The sequence below is a fragment of the Anabas testudineus genome, chromosome 8 (genome assembly GCF_900324465.2).
Source record: "Anabas testudineus chromosome 8, fAnaTes1.2, whole genome shotgun sequence".
NCBI lineage: Eukaryota > Metazoa > Chordata > Actinopteri > Anabantiformes > Anabantidae > Anabas > Anabas testudineus.
Genome location: NC_046617.1, coordinates 21,698,213 through 21,724,530, shown reverse-complemented (window position 1 = coordinate 21,724,530; position 26,318 = coordinate 21,698,213). Strand labels below are relative to the sequence as shown.

The following is a 26,318-nucleotide window of genomic DNA, read 5'->3' as shown; positions in this document are numbered from 1 at the left end:
CATACATTATCTGGCTGTGATCATTCCTAACTGTTATCTCTCCTCTTATGCTCTCCCCTCTCCTGTTCTCTCTTTCTCCCTCCCTCTCGCTCTTTTCCTGTCTCTCTCTTGAGCTACACGTCGTTCCACCCTTTTCTGGTCGGAGATCTCGTCGCTTGGATCCCATGTATGGCCCCGTGTGGCTACTGGGGTTGGTTACATGCCACCACGAAGTCGGTCCTGGCCTCGGCGGAGGTCGGAAGCTGTTTCTCGCAGGTCTCGACTCAATGCTCAATAGTCCAGCACTTGAACAAGTCTACCAGAGCCTACAATAACTAACTGGACTCCACAATAGCTTATAGACATTAACTGTTATACTGGACTGCCTGCTGCCTAATACATAGTATGTGATCACCCATATGAGGATGAGTTCCCTGTTGAGTCTGGTTCCTCTCAAGGTTTCTTCCTGTTGCCTTCTCAGGGAGTTTTTCCTTGCCACCGTCGCCCTCGGCTTGCTCATCAGGGACAATCTGTTTATTATGATTCATACACATTCACTGTTCATGTAAACTTCCATAGTTTCTTTGCTTGTGTAAAGCTGCTTTTTGACAATGTCAATTGTAAAAAGCACATAAAACCAGAACATAAAACAAATGCTGTTTGTCAGTAAAATGCACCCTAGGAGTTGTAGTTATCTTCTCTGCTACAGTTCTTAAGTTTCCAACAGAGCTGATGAAAAACAATATTTGTTCTGTTGTTAAATTTATTGATTATTGACCGGATATCAACAGATACAGAAAGGTCAGATGTTTAGGATAAACTCCTCATTCATTAAATGCCGTGTATTCAAGTGTCTGGTGGACAAACCAAGCACTCCTGTCAAATTATAATCAAAATCCAGTTGCCATGACTAAACTTCCAGATAACTTCACCTGGATGACTTAGAATCTTCACCAACATTATAATCTGAAGTTCGAATAAATTCTGTATTCACCAAAGTCCTGTGTTTAATTCAGAAATTTACAGTGCCTATAGAAAATATTCACCCCCTTGGATGTTTCATCCTTTTATTGACATTATAAATCAGTCATGGTCCATAAAAGTTGGCGACTTTGACAAAAAAAATTGAGAAAAATACCTCATTAATGTCAAAGTGAAAACAGATTTCTACAAAGTAATGTCAATTAAATAAAAATATATAAGGTGAAAGCAGTGTTTGCATTAATATTCGCCCCCTTTAAAATGAGTGATGATTCAACAGAGGTCCAGATATTTGGTGCTAGTGCCACAATTAGTGAAATGGGGATCACCTGAGTGCAGTGAATACGTCTCAAGTGATTGCAGTATAAAGAAACTTGTGTCTGAAAGGTTTTAGTCACTGCTTAATCAGTATTCCTGGCTACCATTACAACATGAAGACAAAAGAACACCACTGTTGAAGAAAACACATGTTAAATCACAACTTGAGTTCACCAATAGGCATGTGAAAGACTCTATGGTCAAGTGGAAGACGGTTCTTTAGGTCGCTTTCACACCTTAATTCGTTTGCTTTGGTCCAAATCAGTTGATGAGTTTGTAACATTGTAGCAGTTTCTCCTCGGTTCGTTTTCGTTTCACATCGCGAAAAAATCCAAACGAACCAAAACACGTCACTTCAAACTACGCGAAAACGTCCTCACCGCTTATTGGTCAGATCGTTTCTGCAGCGGGAAATAAAAAGTAAATACAGGAAGAAGGTGAAGGGTTGTGGAGTACTGTACGTTTGTGTGACAGGAGAGAGATTATTTTTAACTATAATATGTTAATGCAGGTTGGTCCTTGATCCCGTTGATTATTGTTTATTACGTTACATCAGACCTGGTGTCTGTGAGACACTTCACCTCCTCACGTCTCCACGTTTGTCCTCCATTAATCAGACAGCATGTTTTTGGTGGACAAACAAAAAAGAGGAAAATCTACAAACTACCCAAAGTTCGCTGGATGATGCGGATCGAGACCACCTCGTTTTGGGAGTCTCAGTGCGGTTGTTTTGGTGCGCACTCGAGTGCGATTACCGTGTTCGCACCGGACAAAACGAACCGCACTAAGAGAGAAAACAAACTTGAGTCCGATTTAATGGAACTAAATCCTGTAGGTGTGAAAGCAACATTAGTGTGATGAGACCAAAATGGAGTTTGTTAGCCATTGGACAAGACACTATGTTTGGTGCACACCAAACCCTGCACATCACCACAAACACACCATCCCTACTGTGAAACATGGTGGTGGTAGCATCATGCTGTGTGGATGATTCTTGGCACCCGGCACTGGAATACTTGTTAAGGTAGAGGGTAAGATGAATGCAACAAATTACAGGATAATCCTGGAGGACAATCTTATTCAGTCGGCAAGACAACTATCTCTCGAGGGAAGATTAGTTTTCCAGCAAGACTATGAGCCAAAGCATACAGCGAAAGCTACACAGAAATGGTTTACCGACAACAAGGTGAATGTTCTGGAGCGGCCGAGTCAAAGCCCAGCCTCAATTTAATAGATAGTTTGTGGATGGACTTGAAAAGGGCTGTTCACACCCAATCCCCACACAACTTTTGCAAAGAAAAATGGCAAAAAATTCCAGTGTCCAGATGCGCAAGCCTAATTGAGACCTATCCACACAGACTCCATGCTATGATTGCAGTTAAAGGTGCATTAACTAAATATTGACCTGAAGTGGGTGAATATTAATGCAAACACTGATTTCACCCTTTATGTATTTTTTTAATTTACATGACTTTGTTTTCACTTTGACATTAATACGAATGTAATAATGATCCGCAATAATGTTATAATGTAATAATGTGAATTTTTTTTTTGGCAAAGTCTGACCATGAGTAATTTATAATGTCAATAAAATAATGAAACATCCAAGGCGGTAAATACTTTTTTATAAGCACTGTATCAGTCTTTTCCAGCTAATAATGCCACAGATTTAAACTTGAAACTCATTTATAATCACACATTTTCAGGCACAGTAATAAAGTAATTTCATCCTGAGTGTTTTCCTCCACACAGATCTAAAACTACCTACAAACTAACTATACTACAATTACTACATTAACTGTGGTTACTATTGGTACTACTGGAGCTCCGGGTTCACAAAGACATTTCAATCCAGTCTAAATGTTGCTCTTAGTTTAGTCCAGTTTAGTCTGGATGGCAGCAAATGTTCCATAAGCTGTAGATATTGCTCAATATTATTGGAGCCTAAATGTGCTTCCTCCTCTTACACACAGTCATATGGATGCTGGCTTTTCAATTATGTTGTGAAAATAGGTTGAATGCCCCTCCTAGCCTGTAGAACAGGGCATCCATAATTTCCAAAATTAAATGTTGACTCATATAGCCACAGAGCAGTTTCCACCTCACTTCAGTTGATCTTAAATCAAAAGCAGCAGTGTTCCTGAATTTTGTTTATATAGTTTCTTGTGGGGTGATAAAGTTTTCATTTACATTTGTGCAACAAATAAATTAGGTTGTGGATCTTAGGGCGGACTTAATTTAAACTGAACCAGAGTCCAAGTGTTTGTGAAACCGGCCCCTGGTCTCTATCAGGACCAGCCTAAACCAGCCCCCGACAAGAACAAATTACAGCTTTTGGTCAAATCCAACTCTAAACCTGTACAGAGTCCATCTCATTGAAAGTGCAAATATTAATGTACAAAAGCAACAAAGTTTATGTGTTCACCAATAGTTTTATAATCTGCAAAATGACAATTCATTTTCCAGAGAAGATAAATAATTCATCGTTTTGAATGCAGCAACACATTACAAAAAGTTGGGACAGGGACACTCTAAGTGTTTGAGATCCGAGGAGACCAGTTTTGATATCAACTTTTTTGCCGATTCTTGCTTGATGTAGGATTTTAGCAGCTCAACAGTTAATAGCCTCCTTTGTCTTATTTTTTGCACCAAATGTTTTTAGTGGGTGACAGGTATGGACTGCAAACAGCACCTGGACTCTACTACAGCCTACCTATGCTGTTGTAACGTGCAGATTGCGGTTTGGTTTTGTGTTGCTGAAATAATTTACAATGAAGAATTGGCGTCTGGATGGCAGCAAATGTTGCTGCAAAAGCTGTAGATATTGCTCAGTATTATTGGAGCCTAAATGTGCTTCCTCCTCCAAATTTCCAAAAATAAATGTTGACTCATAAGGCCACAGAGCAGTTTACACTTCACCTAAGTCCATCTAAAGTCAAATGCAGCAGTGTTCCTGGATTTTGTTTATATAGTTTCTTGTGGGGTGATAAAGAGTTAATTTACATTTGTGGATACAGCAACATACTTTAAAACATATTGTTACAGATTATGAAATCCCCACTTTTTGCTTACACAGCATCTCACTCTCTCCTTACTTCTGAAAAACTCTTTTACTGATGATGCTTTTATACCCAATCGTAATCTGTTGCCAATTAACCTCATTAGTCACACCAGGGGTGTTTTTTAGGATTACACATTTCCAATCTACTTCAATCCTTTTCCCAACTTTTCGGAAATGTGTTGTACGATAATTCCCTAGAACATATTACACTTAGAACATATCTACTAATACACAAAACTTTGTGCAAACACTTTTTTATAGTATCATACTTTTTGATTTGTTTTCATTTGGAACCAGATTTAACTTGTATTATAATTATGCATTACAACTTCAAGATTAATCTTTCCTTGAAAATCAGACACTTTTACAACAGTAAATTCACATTTTCAGTTTGTGTTTAGGGTGAACCTACTGGGTTAATGTGGAACTATTTTATGTTTGTACAAATTAAAGAACATGCAGTTTTTTTTAATACAACCAGCCAATAAAAATTTCTCACTATTATTATTCGGTTCAGAAAGGTCGATAAGCTCAGCTGCAGAAAAACTAAAAATGTTTCTTAGAAAAACATTCAACAGGAGAAAGCTGGTGATCAATATGACAATATTACAGTCAATAAATAAATAAATGTATTGATTACACAACATTTCCAGCTGCCTGACAGGTCAAGTGACCCTATGAAAGCAGCTAAATGCTCAGCACATCAAGGGAAGCAGAAGGTCCTGACAGATTGAAATTTGATTAGCTACACAAATCCGTGTCCTGCGTTGCGATTAGCTAACCTGATTCGCTGACCTCCGATTGGCTGAGTGCAATTACATCCCAGATTTATACTGAATGAGTCTGTCAGAGGTCAAAGGTTGGAGGACTGTTTGATGCTGTGAAAGGATACTCTGCTTGGTGAGGTGGGCAGTGATGTGACGCGCACTGCCCGGCTGCGGATGGAGTGACGGTCCTGCCAACGAATCCACCTCTTCCTGATGGCAGAACGCACCTGCTCACAGGTAGAGAGACAGGTAGACAGACAGATAAATATACAGTGTGTTTCCATGTCAATCTGTTGATTCAGATCAATAATAAAGGGACAAACAAAATGAAGCCAATGACTTACCTCACTATTGAGAAAACAGTAGAAAACTGAGACGAAAAATCCCTGCAGACACAGAGAGAGGATGATATTTAGCTGCTAGTAGTGCTAAAAGTCTGCTACTAGAAGTAACAACTGCTAACAAGCCAATGTAATTTATCTAGAACAATGATAATCATGTTGCTTGTCTAAACATGAGGTCTTCCTGCATCCATTCTTACATTCTGCTTTTTATCTGGTTTGCTTGCAGTGGTAGAAGGTTTAGCAAGGTAGTTCAGTATTCCCTCCCCTAGCCACATTTTCCAGCATCTCCTGGGGATCCCAAGACATTCCCTGGCCAGATGAGATATGTAATCCGTCAAGAGTCTGCTGGATCTTCCCCATGGTTTCCTACTAGTTGGATGTGCCTAGTATACCTCTAAGCGAAGCTACCCCAGAGACATCCTAGTCAGATGCCTGCACTACCTCAAGTAACTCCTTTCAACATGTAAGAGCAGTGGTTCTACAATGAGCCCCTTCAGGATGTCTGAACTTGGTATCTTATCTCTAAGGCTGGTCAACATATAGAAGAAACTCATTTTGGCCACTTAAAGATATCATTCTTTGGTCACTGGCTAGGGATGTAGCATGAATGGAAAAGAGTAGAGGACCAAGAACGGAGATTTGTGTGTTACAGTTGTCTGAAGGAGAGTGGAGGGGATGGGCTCTGATCCAGAACTGGTGTTTTATTTTATGTGGATGCCATATCAACTATATCTAGCTCGGACTGCGCCACCTCGGGCAACAGTTCTGGCCCTCTCCCCAACATGTTTGATTTTCCTAGTCAAGGATATGGATGGATAAGCACACCTATGTCCTTCACTGCCTCTCCTGGAAGGTGGTGAGCCAACAGGTTGGCAGCGCCATGAGACTCCCAACTCTGGCACCTGGAGGCAGCCTCGATTTCTGTTGTCCACACAAGATGTAATTTTCACCAGGGTCAAATGAATTGTTGTCAGTCTGGTCCCTCCCCTGGAACCACTTTTGCCTTCAGGACTCCTACCGGGTCTTTATGCCCTTTAGAACACAGCTCCAAGTATTACCAGGACCCCCAAAGCCCTCCACCACAGTGATGTGGTGTTTCCTGGAAGGGTTCTAAAGAATCGAGACACAACCATGGACCTGAGTCTGGTTGGGTCCTAATCTTGCTCTGTCCTATCAGGCCCTGGTTTGTTTGTAATAGGATGTCCCAATAACTCTTTAAAGAGCCTCCAGTTAATCCAAAACGCTGCAGCCATAGTTCTGACTGGCTTTAGCAAGAGAGACCATATTTCTCATATGTTAGCTTCTCTCCATTGGCTCCCTATAAAATCCAGAATAGAGTTTAAAACACTTCTCCTTACACATAAAGCACTTCATAATCAAGCTCTATCTTTTCTTAAAGACCTCATAGTTCCATATTTTTCCAGCAGAACTCTCCGTTGTCAGGTCTAAACAGGTTTACTTGTGGTTCCTAGAGTTTCCAGATGTAGAATGGAAGGCAGTTCAGATTCTGAAGGCAGACACTCTCTCTACATTTAAGACTAGACTTAAAATTTTCTTTTTTTTTTTATAAAGCTTATAGTTAGAAATGGATCAAGTGACTCTGAACCATCTCTTAGGGCTGCTGCTATAGGTTAGTCTGCTGGGGGACCTCTACTGATACACTGAGCTCCTCTCCTCTCTCCTTTCTCCTCTATCCATTCAAATTCTACCATTTCATGTCATTAACTTTGTGTCTTCTCTCTCCTGTAGTTGTGTTTCCTCCTCTCTGTCTCCCTGTCTCTGTTCTTTTCTGCAGGTATCCTCAGCCTTGGAGCTGTTTATCTCCAGGATCCAGTTGACCTGCCCAATGTTTCTGCTGTTTGTTGTTTTTTGTTACCTGCTGTTTTTTTCTCTCTTCTCTTTCCACTCACCCAACTGATTGAGGCAGATAGCCGCCCACCCTGATCCTGGATATGCTGGAGGTTTCTTCCTCTAAAGGGAGTTGTTTCCTCTCCAGGAAATAGCATGCTCATTGGGATTGGTGGGTTTTCTATGTGATTGTCTATACAATTATACTCTGTAAGGTCTTAAACCTTAAACACTGTAAAGTGCATTTTGATTTGGTGCTATACAAATAAAATTGAATTGAACTAAATTGAAAAATATGTTAGAGGCAACTTAAAATACAGTTTAGTATAATTGTTGTTTGTCATTGTGAAAGTTTAATGTTTTGCTTATTTCATCATCCTCTACCTGGCCCATGAGCTTGGAGTATGGAGAGGAGGGGTGGGACAAAACAATGCTGTCCAGTATTTTGAATTTGGACTGTATTACCACTTTCAAATGCGGGGTGTCAGATTGTTTCTTTAATTAATACAGATTGGGTGAGGAGTTGATGTTACTTGATGCTGTGTTGACTGTAAAAGTGAAAAAATAATGAGGAGGTGCACCTGAAATGACTCGAGGATGGAGTTGAAGTAGATAAAGACAATTTGAGCAACCTCGTCTTCTCCTCCAGGATTCACAAAGAACAACATATAGGTGATTCCCAACAGAGGTAGCAGCACCAGAGTTGCCTTCACTGCCTTCCTGCAAACACAACAACAGAAACTGTAAAAAACAGTTATGGTAAAAATTAGATAAAGCTGGTATGGAAACACTCGGAGCTTACTGAATGCTGAACTATTGCCTACTCAATGACTCAGACTGATGTGTACAGGGAAATTAAGACTTTCTATGTCTATATGTCCACCAAATTCTGCATATATGTCATCTGCCAGATCCTTGGGGACCTGTGTGCACACCAAAAAATCTGGCTTGACCAGATAAGTAAACTACACACTGGTTCATGCTCTGGAGGTTGACGCTGTTCCTGTTCAGCTGTTACACAAATTGTTTCATTCTTTTTCTTTTTCATATTTTTTAACATTGTGAAAGTAGCTCTTCTTTTCTTATGAACCCGATGCCACTGGCTTACATCTACAATTTATATTTGCTGTACACTGAAGGCATTTGGGTGAGCTATATAAAGATGAATATGAAACAACTGTTATTGCTTAACATCATTGCAGCTGCACAAAATCCTAACCCTAACCCTAACCCTGCAGATCTCCATTAACACTCCAACATGTTCACATTCAAATGTTGTTCTTGTGATCTGAGACCAGTTGACCACCTGCTCTCCCATGTTAGGGTAAGGGATTATACCTGTACTGGATGGTCTCTGAGGTAGTGGATGCCCTCAGTTTGGTCATCAGGATCCGGACGATGTTAAACAAGAAGACAAAGTTTATCTGAGGAGAGTTTATACGGAGGGGTTATGTTTCCTGACACAATCCTCCATGCAGTGACTGTATTTAAAGTGGAGTAGCTGTGTTCCTACCAGCAGAACCAGGATCATAGGGCCTTGATATATGTAGTCTGTATAAACGCCTGCCCTCTTTCCAAACCAGCACCTGGCAATCAAAAGACACCCATTAATCAGACTGCTCCTCCATGATCTCTATGCAGAAACATATTTTATTTTATTTCAGTGAGACAAGAACAGACTTACTTCTCATTGTCATAGTAAAGTTTCCCTAAGGCCCAGGCCACGATAATTGGAAAAGGTATACCTGCAAACAGACACTCATGTAAAGCAGGCAGACAGGTGAAACTGACAGACACATGTGTCTCTGCAGACAGACAGGTATTGCTGACCCCAGCCAATGCAGATAAACATCCACTTGCGGAGCTTGTCAGTGGAGTAGGTGAGGACGACGGCTGTGTGCAGGTAACAACCTTCACCAAACATCCAGAAGAAGTTGGTCACATGGAAATAGTTGTAGGCTGCAGTCACCAACCTGCACCACACCTGGGGAGTGGGGAGAGGTGTCACTGTGATGTCATGGTGTTTCAACTATTGTAGTTTTACATTTTGTTGCCTTTTTAGATTATGTTACTCAATGTTCAAATGTTTTTGTGTGTAATGGCTGCTGCAACACCAACATTTTCCCTTGGGGATCAATGAAGTATCTATCTATCTATCTATCGCAGCCTTTGTTTCTGGAACAAATTGTGAGTTGTTGACAATGCATCAGTTTGTCTTGAGGTTTCTTTCTCTGTTTCCTGTTAAAGATCCTTTATATTTGTGTGTGTGTGGGGGGTCCCTATCTAATTCTTCATTTCATTCTTCTAATAAAATGAAGATCAAAGGACAAAAGGTGCTGTTGCGGAGAGGATTGTAAAGCTTACTGTGTACTTCGAAAACATTTGATTTTACAATATTGATTATTCAATATTGACTAACTAGATGGGATGGGATGTATGGGAATGTAAAGCACCATTAATTGACACAGAGTATGAAAAGAACAGTGAGTGCGAGTTACCTGGTTGCTCTCGGTAACAGCAGGGTTCATGGTTAACTGGACGATGAACCAGGTGGCGTTTCTCAGTATGAATGCTGAGATCAGGTTCCAGTGGATGATGTTCCTCAGGCAGCGGATGCTCCTGTTCACATGGATAACATATAGGCTAGACATAAGTGACATCCAGATAACACCTGGAAGTTGGAGGGGTTGGCAGTGGTGTGACTATTACATGTTTTACAACCTACGATTTAATGTTTGACCTAATGAGCCTATACAGACAATAGGTGCAGTAAAACCAAACCTGGAGCATAAATATGTGGGCTCTAATTAACTACCTTCAGCCCGAAAAAGCTATTTGTAGTTAAATGTTTTGACCTAATAAGAGGGAAGTCCAGTTGCCATGACTTAACTTCACCTGGATGACAGAAAATCTTCACCAACACTAAGTCAATTATCTTTTTTTTTTTTTTTTTAATAATTAATTCATCTAAACCATCAACATGTCACTTAGACCCCATCCCAACTAGACTGCTCAAAGATGTTTAACCTTTGATCAGCATGTCCATACTAGATCAGATCAAACTGTACATCTATCTACCTATCTGTACATAGGTTGCGTACCACAGGCTTTTAGGTTACTGCAGTCAAACCTCTACTCCTCTACTCAAAAAGCCTACTCTGCGTTTTCGTTCCTTGTCCTGTAGCATCACCCAATGTCAGTTTCAGCTAACGTACAGACATCCTCACAATATGCTGAAGAATTCTTTGATACACTTGGGAATTCCTCTTCCCCCTAGTCACTGCAAGCTGGCCAGGCCCTGATGCAGCAAAGAAGGCCCATGTCACGTTTCATCTACCAAACTTTACAGTTGGGATGATCTTTTCACAATGATATGCTGTGACCTCTTTATGCAAAAAGAAGTGCTGTGTGTTCTTTTCAAATAGTTCAATATAGTTTCTATGAACTATAGAGTGCCAATGTGCTCTTTGGCAAACATATGCAAGACATGCAAGATCAGATTTTTTATTACTTTAGGCAAATTATTTTTTTAATACTCGACTTAAATGAAGATCAGATCAAACCATGAAAAAACCAAAACCAAGAAATTCAAAAAGGTTTACATACTTTTTCTTGAGATTGTATATCTTCAGAGTCCAGTTACTGGTCCTACTGGACCTGTTCAGTGTTTTTGCTACTTGTTGTTTTTTGTTGCCTGCTGTTCCTTTCTCTCTCCTGTTACCACTCACCCCTACCGGTTGGGGCAGATGGCCACCCACCCTGAGCAAGGTGGAGGTTTCTTCCTCTAAAGGGAGTTTCTCATCTCCACTGTCTCCTGGTGCTGCTCAAGTGGAGTTGTTAGGTTTTCTATACAATTCTGTATACAGTTATGTTTTGTAAAGTAATAAACACTGTAAAGAGCCTTGAGATGACTTCTGTTGTGATTTGGTGCTATATAGTTAAACAGTATGATGCTAACAGTATGATTAGCATCATTGTCATCTGTATCAAATGGGTGAAAATAACAGACTGTACCAGAAAATGACTGTGTTTAGATGGAGAGACAGGTGGAAAGACAAACATGTTACCTGAGTCTCATGAAGAGAGTGAAGGCAAGCAGCAGAGCTCCCAGAGAGATGCAGTGACCGAGGTAATTGATGATCACAGCGACCTGATAGTGAACTTTACTCTTCCTCTGAACACAGGAAACATAAAAATAACAGAAAAGACGCAGACAAAATTCAGCAGTTAGTCTGCTTAATTTTTACACTTGGCCTGTTTCAATTCTCAAAGCCAACTCAGACATATTTCTAAAATTGTACCATATTAATATTCTGTCTTTTACTCATATTTGGATATTTCAATCATTTTTTTCCCCCAATCATTTTTTAAGGACAAATAAAGTCAAATTTAATGTGTGGTAGAGTTCTGATACAGCCAGAGGATATATGATACCTGCTGCCTTAATCGGAATCAGAATGCTTATTGGTTGGATAATTATTGTAAAATGAAAAAGGTAAAGTAGCCAAAATATTATGGAACACACAGGACAGGGCCAGCCAGACGTACAGTTCCTGAATGACACTATTCGGAACTCCACTGGTCTGGTGTCTCCTCACACTGCTCCTGTTCTCCTTCTGATTTTTCGAACCGTTTTCTGCAACATCACATGACATCACCAAGACACATACAGACCCTGTGATTCCACAAGAGAAAACCAGTATAAATTCAATAGAAATACAGCTGGTTAATTCTCCCTTAAAGACTTCTCTCTAGTTGGTGCATTAATATTTAAAATGGAGATATACCTAGTTGTTGTTATTATTATTATTATTATTATTATTATTATTATTATTATTATTATTATTATTATTATTATATTATATATATATATATATATATAATTTGTGTCTCACCATTTATGTTTTGTTGTTCTGCAAATACAGACAGGAAGGAGAAAACCAGTATCTAATCACATCTGGTCATATGTATGTCCTTCAAATGGAACATATTGTTCATACCTGAACCAAAGGGGAAGAATAAGTCCACTTAAATATAATCAAATGAAATATTTTTATCAGAAATGAGAGAAAAAGCAACAAGTATAACAAGTTTTCCTGCTGTTTGACACAACAACAGGTGGAGCTGCAGCTGCTAGTGTCACGAGCTGGAGGAAGGACTCCATGGCCAGAGATTAGACAGGACAGGACGGAGTAGTCAATCTTTATTTTTAGAAACAGAACTGTAAATCAATGAATTCAACAGTCACTAGATGGGAGGAGATGACATGGGGGGGGGGGGGGGGGGGGGGTCTGGGTGGAGACCGGAAGTGATGGCATGGTACAATTCACAAATCCCTAGCTTAAAACAGAAATCACGTAAGTTGGAAAGGAGGTGGCGTTCCACCAATTTAGATGAATATTGCCTAGCCTGGAAAGATTTAATAATATATAAAAAAGCCCTGCGTAAAGCTAGAACTTCATATTACTCCTCATTAATAGAGGCAAATAAGAACAACCCTAGGTTTCTTTTCAGCACTGTAGCCAGGCTGACAAAGAGTCATAGCTCGGTTGACCCTAGTATTCCCTCAACTCTCAGCAGCAATGACTTCATGAATTTCTTTACAAATAAAATCATAACTATTAGAGAAAAAATTGATCAGATCCTCCCTGCATATAGCATGGATTGTACAACAACTCTAGATCCACGCTCGTACTTAGACCGCTTCCTCCCCGCAGATCATTCTGAATTAATTTCAGTAATTAATTCCTCTAAACCATCAACATGTCTCTTAGATCCCATCCCGACTAGACTCCTCAAGGATGTCTTACCTTTGATCAGCACGTCCATATTAGATCAGATCAATCTGTCTTTACAAATAGGCTACGTACCACAGGCTTTTAAGGTTGCTGTAGTCAAGCCCCTACTCAAAAAGCTACTCTGGACTCAGGGGTCTTAGCGAATTATAGACCAATATCCAATCTGCCCTTTATCTCTAAAATCCTTGAAAAGATAGTTTCTAAGCAATTGTACGACCACCTGCGTAGCAATAACTTGTATAAAGATTTCCAGTCAGGATTTAGAGTACATCATAGTACAGAAACAGCACTGGTAAAGGTTACTAATGATCTTCTATTGGCATCAGACAATGGTCTACTCTCTATACTCGTCATGTTAGATCTTAGTGCTGCATTCGACACTATAGATCACAACATTTTACTACACAGACTGGAACATGTCATTGGAATCAAAGGAACAGCACTAGAGTGGTTTAAATCGTATCTATCGGATAGATTTCAGTTTGTACATGTTAATGATGAGTCTTCCATGCACAGCAAAGTCAGCTATGGAGTTCCACAGGGATCTGTGCTTGGACCGATTATTTTCACTTTATATATGTCCCCTTTAGGCAATATTATTAGGAAACACTCTATAAATTTCCATTGTTATGCAGATGATACCCAGTTATATTTATCTATGAAACCAGGAGAAACTAATCAATTAGTCAAACTTCAAGAATGCTTAAAAGACATAAAGACCTGGATGTCCTCCAATTTCCTTCTCCTAAATCCAGACAAGACAGAGGTTTTACTGTTTGGGCCTAAAAATCTCAGAGACACTATGTCTAAACACATTCTCACCATTGATGACTTAGTTCTGGCTTCAAGTAATACTGTAAGAAATCTCGGAGTTATCTTTGATCAGGATATCTCCTTCACTTCATACATCAAAGAAATCTCTAGAACTGCCTTTTTTCACCTAAGAAACATTGCTAAAATTAGGAGCATCCTGTCCCAAAGTGATGCTGAAAAACTAGTCCATGCATTTGTTACTTCCACACTGGACTATTGTAATTCCTTATTAATGGGATGTCCCAATAACTCATTAAAGAGCCTCCAGTTTATCCAAAATGCTTCAGCCAGAGTTCTGACTGGAATTAGCAAGAGAGATCATCTTTCTCCAATGTTGGCTTCTCTCCATTGGCTCCCTGTTAAATCCAGAAATGAATTTAAAATTCTTCTCCTCACTTATAAATCCCTTAATAATCAGGCTCCATCTTATCTTAAGGACCTCATAGTTCCATATCTTCCAAGCAGAACTCTCCGTTCTCAGACTGCAGGTTTACTTGTGGTTCCTAGAGTTTCCAAATGTAGAATGGGAGGCAGAGCCTTTAGCTATCAAGCCCCTCTCCTGTGGAACCAGCTCCCAGTTCAGGTTCTGGAGGCAGACACCCTCTCTACATTTAAGACCAGACTTAAAACTTTCTTTTTTTATAAAGCTTATAGTTAGAGATGGATCCGGTGACTCTGAACCATCTCTTAGTTATGCTGATATAGCTTAGTCTGCTGGGGGACCTCTACTGATAAACTGAGCTCCTCTCCTCTCTCCTTTCTCCTGTATCAATGCAAATGCCACCATTGCATGTCATTAACTTTGTGTCTTCTTTCTCTTTTAGTTGTGTTTCCTCCTCTCCGTCTCCCTCTCTCTGTACTTTTCTGCAGGTATCCTCGGCTTGGAGCTGTACATCTCCAGAATCCAGTTCATCTGCCCAATGTCCTTGATGCTTGATGTTGTCTTTATTGCCTGCTGTTCTTTTCTCTCTTCTCTTTCCACTCACCCCAACCGGTCGAGGCAGATGGCCGCCCACTATGAGCCTGGTTCTGCTGGAGGTTTCTTCCTCTCCACTGTTGCCTAAAGCTTGCTCAAATGGGATTGTTGGGTTTTCTCTATCATTTTTTGTATAAATATTTTCTGTAAGGTCTTAAACCTTAAACACTGTAAAGTGCCTTGAGATAACTTCTGTTGTAAATTGGCGCTATACAAATAAAATTGCTGACCGGAAGTGATTGCTGACCGGAAGTGATTGCTGACCGGTGAATGGAATGAAGTGAAGATGGTGAATGGCAGGAGTGGCGGCTGACAAATGGTGGAGAGTGTCCAGGAGTGCAACAAGAGTATCACAGAAGCACAATGAGAAAACTGTCACAGAATGTTATGAAATCCAATGTCCAAAACCCGGTGTGGGAAAACAGTCTGAGGTTTTGTACACAGGTAGTCCAAACAATAAATCCAACAGGCTAATATCTGAGGTCGAGGGTAATCCAGGTCATACACAGTTAGGCAGTTCAGAGATAAGTCCGGCAGGCAAAATCCACAATCCAATCCAGGTCAAAACACTAAAGAGGTCCAAACTGTCAGGGGAGGGAAGGGAAAAACGAGGGAGAAAACAGATCAGAGGAAAACACTCACAGAACCAGAAGGGTAGACGGGAAGCAGGGTCAGGTCAGGCTGGACCAGCAAGGGGAATCCGGTAGAAACAGGGTAGAAGGGATGCAGGTCCAAGAAGGGGAATCAGGCAGACACAGGTCCAGGTCTGGTACTGTGAGCAAGGGAAATAAGCAGAATTCAAGGCACCAGGGGGTCAGGCCAGAGACAGGATCCAGGGCAGGCAGAGTCCGAAAAAGCCAAAATAAGTCAGTCCAAAAGAACCGCTGGATAGTGTCCGAGAGTTGAGAACATACTATCTGGCCGGGGAGAAAGGTGAGCAGGTCTGTATATGTAGTGTGGGGGACGAGGTGCAATCAATTAGGTGAGTGAAGGTAATCAGACTGGGAGGAGGAAACAGGAAGTGGTCAAAATAAGGGCATGGGGGAAATACAGGCAGCAACGAGGGTGAAACCATGACAGCTAGAGCACAAATGGACTATGGAGTGAACCGGAAGAGGACTAAGACCCTATGTGAAGTGGATCAGAGAGAGAACTGAGTCCTCTTTCAAACGAACACATAAATAACCAAGTTCCTCAACTGAAACAATTTGAATTTCATTCAAGAAAAAGGCTACAGCTACAGCTTTCACACTGATCCACCAGCATCTCTGTTTACAAGAACCACAGTTGACCTTCTAAAATCTACAGACACGGTTTGTCTCAGAGCCTTACCTTAAAAACTTATCTCTGTTAGTTACATTGTTTGCTGACAGGTCAACTCACTGGATGATGTTTGAATATACGGTCACCTTTGAGTAGCTGCTGCTCTTTGTGTGGGTTTTTATGAATCCTGTTCGTGAGACCTTGGAACTTGTCCCTGTTTACTGTCCCAAAGAATTTGTACTAACACAGTTTATGTATTCTTCCTGTTGCCTGAAAAACTTTAAACCAGAGGAAAAAGCAACTGTGGTCAAATTTAAAAAGATCAACGCTTACGTAGATAAGTCTTGTTGTTTCTGCTTGTCTATTCTGTCTGTGCCTTTTATTTTCTTCAAACCTTAGTTTGAGGAGTCAGTAACATAGAGTTAAGATGAATGTGTAGCTGGAGTTTTATTAAGCTGTAGTTTGATGCTGCAGGTCATATCTGAAAACAAGATTTGGAATCTTAGTGGGACCAAGAGAGTCAAGAGAGCTGAAAGTAGATCATAAGCTGCAAAGTAGCTCTGGACGGTGAGGGCTGTTTTTATTAAGTTTTTATTCGAGTACAGTTAGGCGGTGTTACTGTTGCCGTGGTGATGCTGCCTTCAGATTTGTTTTTTATGAATCCAAACAACTCTCTCTCTCTCTCTCTCACACACACACACACGCACACAGACACACACACAGACACACACACACACACACACACACACACACACACACACACACAAACCTGATCCAATCAGAGAGCAGGGATGGAAACGTCAGCGTGAACAGAGATCAGTGTGAACCATCTGGACTTTTACTGTGCTTGTGTGTGTTTGTGTGTGTGTGTAGCCATATGTTGTGTCATGTCATTCTCCCACTGAGAGAATCTGTCACCTGTTTCCTGCTCTCCTCTGATTGGACAGCTAAGTTGGCTCCTGACCAATCACAGATAAGGGTCTGTGTGTGTGAGCATGTTGTTCATTTTGTGTCTTTGTGTCAGTTGCCCACAAACATGAAGGAGTTCCTGCTGTACGGGCTGTCAGGAGCAACAGCTAACATTAAAACTGGATCTGGTCTTTTCTTGTACAGGAAGGAGCAGAAACCTACTGATCCACCAGAAAACAACTGAACCCCACAGGTCCACTGAGAACTGTTATGGGGTCTCTGGACCAAAGCAAAGTGTCCAGACATCTGCAGCTAGACTAGATCTCTGTAACTAAACCCCAGATGTCTGCGACTACAATTGGCAGACAGTAGGGCAGAGACAGACAGGAGAACAGAGAGAGACAGGAGGTGAGGTTAGTCTCACCAGGACGATGATCTCGGTGCACTGACTGTAGTTTCCTCGAGAAGCCCAGCTGCCGTCAGACTGACACTCTCTGTAAACTTGGTCTGAACAAACAGGAAACAAGAAAATAAAAGATAAATATGTATTACTATTGATTGTTTCTGATAATTAACTAACTCACAACATACAGAGATGTTCCAGTCATTCAAGTCAAAAGATTAAAGGGTGAATAACTAATAGGCTGATAATAGGCAAGTAATTAAAAAGAGAACAGAGTTCTGCAACATCATCTTCTACACTGGCTCCTCATAAAATCCAGAGTAGAATTCAAAATCCTTCTGTGGAGTGAAGTGTTTCCTGGAGTTCCCAGATGTAGAATGGGAGGCAGAGCCTTTAGCTATCAAGCTCCTCTCCTCTCCAGCTCCCAGTTCAGATTCTGGAGGCAGACACCCTCTCTACATTTAAGACTAGACTTAAAACTTTCCTTTTTTATAAAGCTTATAGTTAGAGATGGATCAGGTGACTCTGAGCCATCTCTTAGTTCTGCTGAGGTTAGTCTGCTGGGGGACCTCTACTGATAAACTGAGCTCCTCTCCTCTTTCCTTTCTCCTCTATCCATTCAAATTCTACCATTTCATGTCATTAACTTTGTGTCTTCTCTCTCCTGTAGATGTGTTTCCTCCTCTCTGTCTCCCTCTCTCTGTTCTCCTCTGCAGGTATCCTCCTCCTTGGAGCTGTATATCTCCAGAGTCCAGTTACTGGTCCTACCTGGTCCAGTGTTTTTGCCGCTTGTTGTTTTTTTGTTGCCTGCTGTTCTTTTCTCTCTCCTTTTTCCACTCACCCTGACTGGTCAAGGTCGAACTCTAAAGGGAGTTTTTCCTCTCCATTGTCTCCTGGTGCTGCTCAGTAGGGTTCTTGGGTTTTCTATAGAATTCTTTTTACAGTTATATTGTTACGGTCTGTAAAGTGCCCTCATTTCATACTTGTTGTAATTTGGTGCTACATAGGTAAACTGAATCGAACTGAACTGAGCTATGGAGGGAAAACAATGTTGTCTATAGCATCAGAAACAAACTGACATTAACAAACTTTGCTTCAATGGCGACAAAGTTAGACATCACAAACATAAGTCATAAATCTGCGTTCCTGAAGCTCCTACAGTGTAACCTTGGCAACCTCCTCCTCCAGCTTTAGGGTCAATCTATCACTGCAGTCCATCTGATTGGATGACTGGATCATTGCTGATAGACAGCTAAGTTGATAGACTGTTAGCATACGGCCAGCCAATCACAGAAGATCACAGGAAAGACAGCATGGATGCAGATGATGATGATGAAGCTACAGCTGGTTTAACACAGGTGTTAGTCTTTGAGTAGCTGAGAGGACCCAAATGCCCTGAGTGGACCCAAATGAGTGTTAAAAATGTGCTCGCAAAGATGGCACAGTGCAAACATTTCTCCCTCAAAGACATAAAGACGTGAACATGCACACACAGATGACTCATGTTATTAAGTCAGATCAACAACTAAACCTCTAATTAAACAGGATCTTTCTCACCACCCACCCACATACAAACACAGTGTGGACTGCAATAATCCGTCCAGCTGGCAGCAAATAAAAGTCAGTAAATCCTTAGCGTCTTCTCAGACTGTTGTTTGACGTCAGTGAGACCACAAAATGCACAACTGTGACTGGCCAACACATAATTGGCAGCAGCTGATTGGTTAAGGACTGAGGAGGGGTAAAGATTATTGCACATGACTTGTACATCAAGTCCAAGGGACTGAGTCCCAGTCCACCATGTTTCACAGACTCATTTACATTTAAGTCATTTAGCAGACGCTTTTATCCAAAGCGACTTACAAGTCATTACAAGGTACAAAGGTAGGCAGGGTGAGCGTGAGGAGGTCTTGCCTAAGGACCCCTACTGGTGTTAGGCCACAGCTGGGATTCGAACCCCAGTCTCCCACATGGGAGGCGCTGATGTTACCACTACACTAACCAGCTGCTCTAGTATTACATAATTTAGGATAGAGTCACAAGTTGTGTTAAAATATTGCTACATATTGCAAAGACCTACCGTTCTGAAAAAAAAATAAATAATAATAATAAATAAAATTTGTATAATTTATGTTGACATGGTGTTAGATCAGTCCAATCTCTGACAAGCTTCCAGCAAAGAGGTGTCTGTCTAGTAAGCAGTCTGGTAAAAGACGGTCCTCGCTTCCCTCATCTTTTCTTCACTGTTACCTTTCCCCAGAGAAAACGATTTTTTCTTTTTCCAGGACCTGGATCTCCCTGAATGCAGCTGCCTTTGTAGAGACCTCAGTGACACACAGGTAACAGCAGCTTTACTGTGACTGACAGAAAACACTAATGTACAGTTCCAAGATCTACATTAGTAAAAAACAGTAAAGACTCTAAGTAAACCCTGTAATTAGTCTGTGAAACAGAACAGTCAGACTGAGGCTCAGCCTTTTTACTGGACTCAGAGAAACTGTGACTAAAATAGCTTTTAGTCTTTGGGTCGTGTTTTCCTGTTGGACACACACATACACTGTAGAAAGGCAGGTAGGCAGGTAGACAGGTACTCACTGGTGGTATTGTAGTGGATGCCATTGAACTGTTCAGGACAGGGTCTGGAGATGAGTTCTCCTGCTGCACTGCGAGGCCAACAGGTTCCTATACCATCTACAGACAGGTCACAGTACAGACCTGCAGGCACAGATCAGACTGTCAGACTTGTATAAACCGGGAAGATATTTGTGCGTTACGCAAAACAAACTGTTTTTGTTTGTGTTTAACCAAATTTGCTGAGAGCTCAATTTAACTATTCTTTGTGTTGTTTCTTTTTTAAACATTCCCAGGAATCTCTTGAAAAGAAGAATATTGAACTCAATGTGTCTTACTGATTCTGCTGTGCCACAACTTCTGCTATGAGGCAGCTGGAAGATGTTTATTGTGAAGCAACTGAAACAACATAAAGTACACTGAGGTGACTCTTGTGTTTGGGATTTCCACCTAATAAAAACAAACCAAACTCAACCAGCTCCACAACAGTGGGGTTGAAATGAACAAACTTGAAATGAATGGAAATGTGAAGCTTTGGTCCCCTTGTCCCTATCTCCAAGGTAGAATGAGACCTGAAAAAGATCTACTGCTTAATCAAACACCTAAACCAGGGATAACCCTGTTATTATCATTATTATTAACAATCAGTCAACACCCTGTCTCAAAATTTTAACTCTTTAAATCTAATGCAATAAAAACAGCAATTTTACTTCTACTTCTACTTCTACTTCATTCATTTGGAGAAATAAAAGTGGACAATAAATAGAGTCTCTGCTGGTGAAAATGTAATCTACTGTTAAATATATATAAATTACTAATGGCTTGGTGCACATAATACACTTTTCAGCTATTTCACTTTTAGCTCCACATGCTGGTAAATAGGGTCATGTGATCATTATAGAGCATTGTCTTTTACAAGGTCTGAAGTTAATTTGGGTAAATTCTCATACATATTTATCTTCAGGATTGAATTTAACAGAGTAAGGTAGAGCACAGATTTCAGGCCCACTTGACCATATAAATAACTGTTACTACACTAGTTTCACTTCTGATTTTACTCTGACTTCGGAAGGTGACACGGTCTAAAGATGGTAAGACAATATCAGATGAGTCCCAGACATAATTTTTTGAACCCCATATTGTTGTTTAGGTTTTTCGTGATGGCCAGGAGGAACAGGGAGATGAATCATGGATGACTGCAATACCAACCAAGCCCCTTTAAATTTTTAAACATGACTCTTGTCTAAATTTAAAAGTTTATAAGTTCAAGAAAAGTAATTTCAAGTAACATCATCTGTGGTGTAGTAGTAGAGGAAACATATAGATTTCTTATAATTATTTATTGTTACCTAAATTCTGAATGAATAGTAATCCTGAGTACTGAGGGCTACTACAATGATGCCAGCTAATTCAGTGTATTTGACACTATCCAGTTAGGGTAGTCCTGGGTACCTAAAGTAGACTCCTTAGTCTTTTGGGTATTTTCCCTTACAGTAGTCTGTAGTATGAGCAGTCCAAGTTGTTTGTTCTGACACACTAACCTACACTGCCCTCAGTTTCTTCAGGTTACTAATGTGTGGTTCTGATGCAGTGTGCTGCTGAGTAAATCTGGGTAGTCCAAGATAGCCTGGGATAGTTCAGTACAGACCAGACTAATCCACTGAAGTCAATGTACAACAGAGTACGAGGGTCTTGGCCAGTCCAGAATAATTGATCAGGGGATCCCTCTTGTGCCCCAGGTGTACCAGTAACTGGTCTGGATTTTAGATGGAAAGTACTGTACAGGCATACCAAAAAAAAAACGGTGTCACAGTAAAAATGTACACCACACGAAGGCAGTAAAAGCAGGACTTGTTTTTCAAAGTTAACAATCAAATATACAATATACTGTACTAACCTGAGGAGTTACTGATGGTGAATGTCTGGTTTAGTAAAGTTAATGTCCTTGCTAAGATAGAGACATACAGAAAGAAGAAGGAGAGAGGGGGCAGAAATGAACACGTTTCACTAGTTTATACTGTATGTTGTTTGATAGTCATATTAATTAGTAGAGCCTGAGGCAAGAAGTTACCTGTTAGATTGGTTGACAGCAGGATCAAAGTCTCACAGGTCAATTCTGCAGGAGAAACTTGTCCAGTCAGAAACACACATACACAGACCACCTGGAAAATACAGATCAAATTACATTCTTTAATAACAAAATAATTATAACACGTGCTACCTGTTGATCTGCACAATGCCCCAACACTGACTTTTCAATTCAATTTATTTATAAAGCATCACAACAGAAGTCATTTCAAGGCACTTTACAGTGTTTAAGGTTGAAGACCTTACAAAAGATAACTGTATAAAGAATTATACAGAAAACCCAACAATCCCACTGAGCATCACCAGGAGACAGTGGAGAGCAAATAACCCCCAGCAAACCCAAGGCTCAGGGCGGCCATCTGCCTTGACCGGTTGAGGTGAGTGGGAAGAGAAGAGAGAAAAGAACAGCAGGCACAAATACAAAAAGTAGCAAAAAACACTGGACAAGTTGGTAGGACCAGTAACTAGACTCTTGATTATTAAGTGCTTTATAAGTGAGGAGAAGGATTTTAAATTCAATTCTGGATTTTACAGGGAGCCAATGGAGAGAAGCTAACGTAGGAGAAATATGATCTCTCTTGCTAATTCCAGTCAGAACTTTGGCTGCAGCATTTTCTCATTCAGCATTAACTGGAGTTATTGGGGCAAACTATTAATAATGAATAACAATAGTCCAGTCTGGAAGTAACAAATGCATGGACTAGTTTTTTAGCATCACTTTGGGACAGGATGCTCCTAATTTTAACAGTTTCTCAGGTAGAAAAAAGTCAGTTCTAGAGATTACTTTTTACGTAGTAAAGCAGATATCCTAGTCAAAGATAACTCCGAGATTTCTTACAGAATTACCTGAGGCCAATGTTAAGTCATCGAGGGTAAGAATGTGATTAGACATCATGTCTCTGAGGGTTTTAGGACCTAACAATAAACCTCTGTCTTGTCTCAATTGAGGAGAAGGAAATTAGACAACATTCGGGCCTCTATGTCTTTTAAGCAGCTTGAAATTTGATTAATTGATTAGTTTCTTCTAGTTTCATAGATAAAGTAACGTTTATCTTTACACAGGAGTTTTAAATATTCAACGTTGCCTGCTCTGGCCCTGGGAATACACTGGACTATGGCCACTGGAGTCTCTAACTTCATATTTCTGACTATAGAGCTGCCAATGATCAGAGTAGGTTTCTCAGCGGTTTGTTGCTGATTGGGAAAAATCTGTGAGTGGTAGTGGTGAACGTTGGGGCGAGTGTCTGGGGTTATTCTTCCTACAAACCGTCACCCTGACTAGCTGGCTTGTTTTCCACGCAGAGCCGAGCCTTTAATTTGGTCAGCCTTGCCTCCAGTGTTGCAAATAATTTACACTCAGCATCCAATATCCAGCACCCAGCATCCAACTGGATTGGACTGAATTGAACTGAAGTGAATTATATTAAACTGTATTGAACTGGACTGAATAGAACAGATGTGAATTGAACTGAACTGAAGTGGTCTGAAATGGACTGGAGTGAACTGAACTGAATTAGACTGGACTGAGCAGGCTCTGACCAGTTACAGCATCAGGCCATTAGGACTCTTCTGTTTTACAATTCCCTCCTCCAGCCAGCTGAGGCAGGGCCCCCCGGAAGTCTCTGTGGTTTTTGTTTTCCTGTTTGTGTTTTTTCCCTTACATCCGGGGGCATGTCTCGGCTGGTTTGAGTGACATCAGGTGTGTGTTTTAGCAGGTCTCTTGTGTTACTCAATACTGTGTCTTGTATTTAAGTCCATGTCTGTTTGTTTGTCATTTGCTAGTGTGTCAACTGTCAACCTCGTTTGTTCCCTGCTTCCTCCATTTACCTTTTCCCCGACCTCTGGCTTTCATTGCCATGGTTTGTTAGTCCTGTTAGTGTAGTCAGCTTGTGTCTTTGTAGTTTGTTCCAGCGTTTAGCTGCGTTTTTGTTTCTCCTTAGTTCCAGAGTCGGCTGTGTGATTTTGATTTCCTTTAGTTTCCCGTTTACTGTGTTTCTTTGTCTGTTATTTAGACTAGTTAGTTTCTAGTTTGCCTGCCTTTTGCAGTGATCTTTAGTTTGTTCCCCCTTTTGAGTTTTTTTGTTTGCATTACATCACGTCTGTTCTGTATTTATCATCACGTATTCTGTTAATAAATCTTTTTTGGGAAATCTCACTCGCTTTTGCTGTCATTCTGCAACTGGGTCCACTAGTTAGCTCTTTCATAACACTTCTGTATATGTGCTAATGTTGAAATATCTTAACTTTCACTAAAACACCACCACTCAGCAACACCAGCCTTAATTCAAAGTAACAATATCAGAAAATAAATATAAAACTACAGTAGAGTTACGAATAGAAACTTAGGATCAGGTTTCTCAAGAACTGCTAAAACAGCATCTCTTGGGTTCAGTCTTTGTCTACCCCAGCCTTGAAATTATGTACCTGAGGCTGAAACTGATCTGGAGACAGACAGGTTGTTATTTATCCAGACTTTTCATATCTGATATTACTAATATCACAGAGAGAGGTGTCATCGCCACAGAGGAACTGAGATGAAAAAGTAATAAAGTAAAAAATGAATGAGGAAAATAAAGCACAGCCTTAGAGAGTTATGTTCTGTGAATATTTTAACATCTCCTCTCTGGGAAGAAGACATTTCCTTGTCCAATGTGCCAGATGGAGGCTTCATCATTCAACAAGGTGCTTTTTAACATGGTCTCGTTTGCAGCAGCTGTACACTGCTTGTCAAACTGCAGAACGATATTTAAGTCTCAGATCCATCAGAGGTTTTAATGCGACAGTAAGTGAGATGTCTGATTGGCATCTGGACAACAATAACTGATTCCCCCGAATCACTCGACACTAAGTAACCAATTACACTCTGTAATCAACGATTAATCAGCTGCTAAGTCTGTGGGGGTGTTTGTGCTTCTGTCAATTATTCACTAATGTCACAGGTTCACAGTCACTCAATGAGACTCCAACACACAGATGCCACAAGAGCTTCTTTCTATAGCTGCGAGGACACGGCCCAACACTAACATTCCCCGTCACAATGAAATGTCCAAACTAACTCTAACCTGATCCCTAATGCCAGGTCTGGACCATCAATTTGCCTTTTTGAGGTAGAGGGGCTGGATAACATGTCCTCACAACTATGGTGCAGCAATAAAATTTGTAAACCCTAGAAAGACACGTGCACACACACAGTCAGTAGAGATTTACTGTGGGGACGCTGCAGCTAAAATTAGACACAGCTGAGTGCAGCAGTCTCTCGGTCTTTGGCGTGTGTGGTGTAAGTGTTTCAGCTGTGGCAGCTCAGAGGGATGAGGTCTAACAGTCACAGTCCTGCATGTTTTTCTGAATTATGTTCAGTCTCCCTGAAGACACACATTCAATATTTGGATTGTTCATCAGCTGAGTCTTTGAGTTTAGAATCTTGCTCTACATATAAAATGTTCTTGTCATCTTTTCTTTTGCAGAGAACCTGAAAAAAACCTTCACAGTCAACCTACATTACATTACCGATTAAGATATTATAATTTTTAAATAGCGTTGTTTTTTGGGGTTAAATGTTTCATTACGTTACAGGACATGTTTAAACTTTAAATTTTCAATGAAGACATTATGGAACAGAATAATCTGTCATCATTGTGGTGCTCTGTGCTCTTAAAAAAATCATCACGCATTAATCACAGTCTTATGTTCATTTAGAAGGACCAGTTTTGTTGAATCACCATCTGTTTTATTTCACAGTTAAGGACAGTGAAGACAAGATTTCTAGGTTAAGTTTAATAATATTAACAATAATAGTTTATATTTTAATAAATAATCCTCTTGGGGAAATTCTTTCTATTCTAAACTCCAGATTACTTAAAAAAAAACATCCACTGTTTGCTGCTACAAAATTATTATTTATTATCCGTGGAGTGAGTGATAGTTAATGTCAGTTAGGGTCCTCACAGTTATAGAGAGCCCAGTGAGTGTTTGGCTAAGCTGTCCCAGGGGGTGTTGACCATATGGCTTAGCTCTCCAACTGATTCGCCCCCACCCTCCTCCTGCCCTCCCCCTGCCATACAGAAATCGGTAACAGTACCTGGAAGAATACTGCATCACTACTTCATTGTCTACTGGCAGTCGACATATTGTGATTGTGACATTTCAAATCCACAGTTGCTACAGAGCCACAGTGACGGTTTCACTGTCCATGTATTTCT

At 40.5% G+C, this 26,318-nt stretch overlaps 1 protein-coding gene across 2 annotated transcripts in view; it reads right to left on the bottom strand.

Moving 5' to 3' along the window:
• Positions 1 to 786: 786 nt before the first annotated feature.
• The window catches only part of crhr1 (corticotropin releasing hormone receptor 1), a 31,885-nt gene continuing 6,353 nt past the window's right edge, over positions 787 to 26,318 (bottom strand). The window contains exons 2-15 of one of the 2 annotated variants that reach the window (XM_026369151.1): positions 22,103 to 22,193; positions 21,929 to 21,979; positions 20,056 to 20,175; positions 17,482 to 17,564; positions 11,366 to 11,472; positions 9,797 to 9,917; positions 9,129 to 9,282; positions 8,983 to 9,043; positions 8,812 to 8,884; positions 8,637 to 8,722; positions 7,880 to 8,018; positions 5,451 to 5,492; positions 5,232 to 5,333; positions 787 to 2,285 (exon numbers count right to left, since the gene is read on the bottom strand). In XM_026369151.1, coding sequence (XP_026224936.1) covers positions 2,253 to 2,285; positions 5,232 to 5,333; positions 5,451 to 5,492; positions 7,880 to 8,018; positions 8,637 to 8,722; positions 8,812 to 8,884; positions 8,983 to 9,043; positions 9,129 to 9,282; positions 9,797 to 9,917; positions 11,366 to 11,472; positions 17,482 to 17,564; positions 20,056 to 20,175; positions 21,929 to 21,979; positions 22,103 to 22,193 — 1,263 coding nt within the window. In that variant the 3' untranslated portion in view covers positions 787 to 2,252. Of the gene's footprint in view, positions 2,286 to 2,675; positions 5,334 to 5,450; positions 5,493 to 7,879; positions 8,019 to 8,636; positions 8,723 to 8,811; positions 8,885 to 8,982; positions 9,044 to 9,128; positions 9,283 to 9,796; positions 9,918 to 11,365; positions 11,473 to 17,481; positions 17,565 to 20,055; positions 20,176 to 21,928; positions 21,980 to 22,102; positions 22,194 to 26,318 lie in introns of those variants that run through there. The other variant, XM_026369097.1, reaches the window with a different exon arrangement.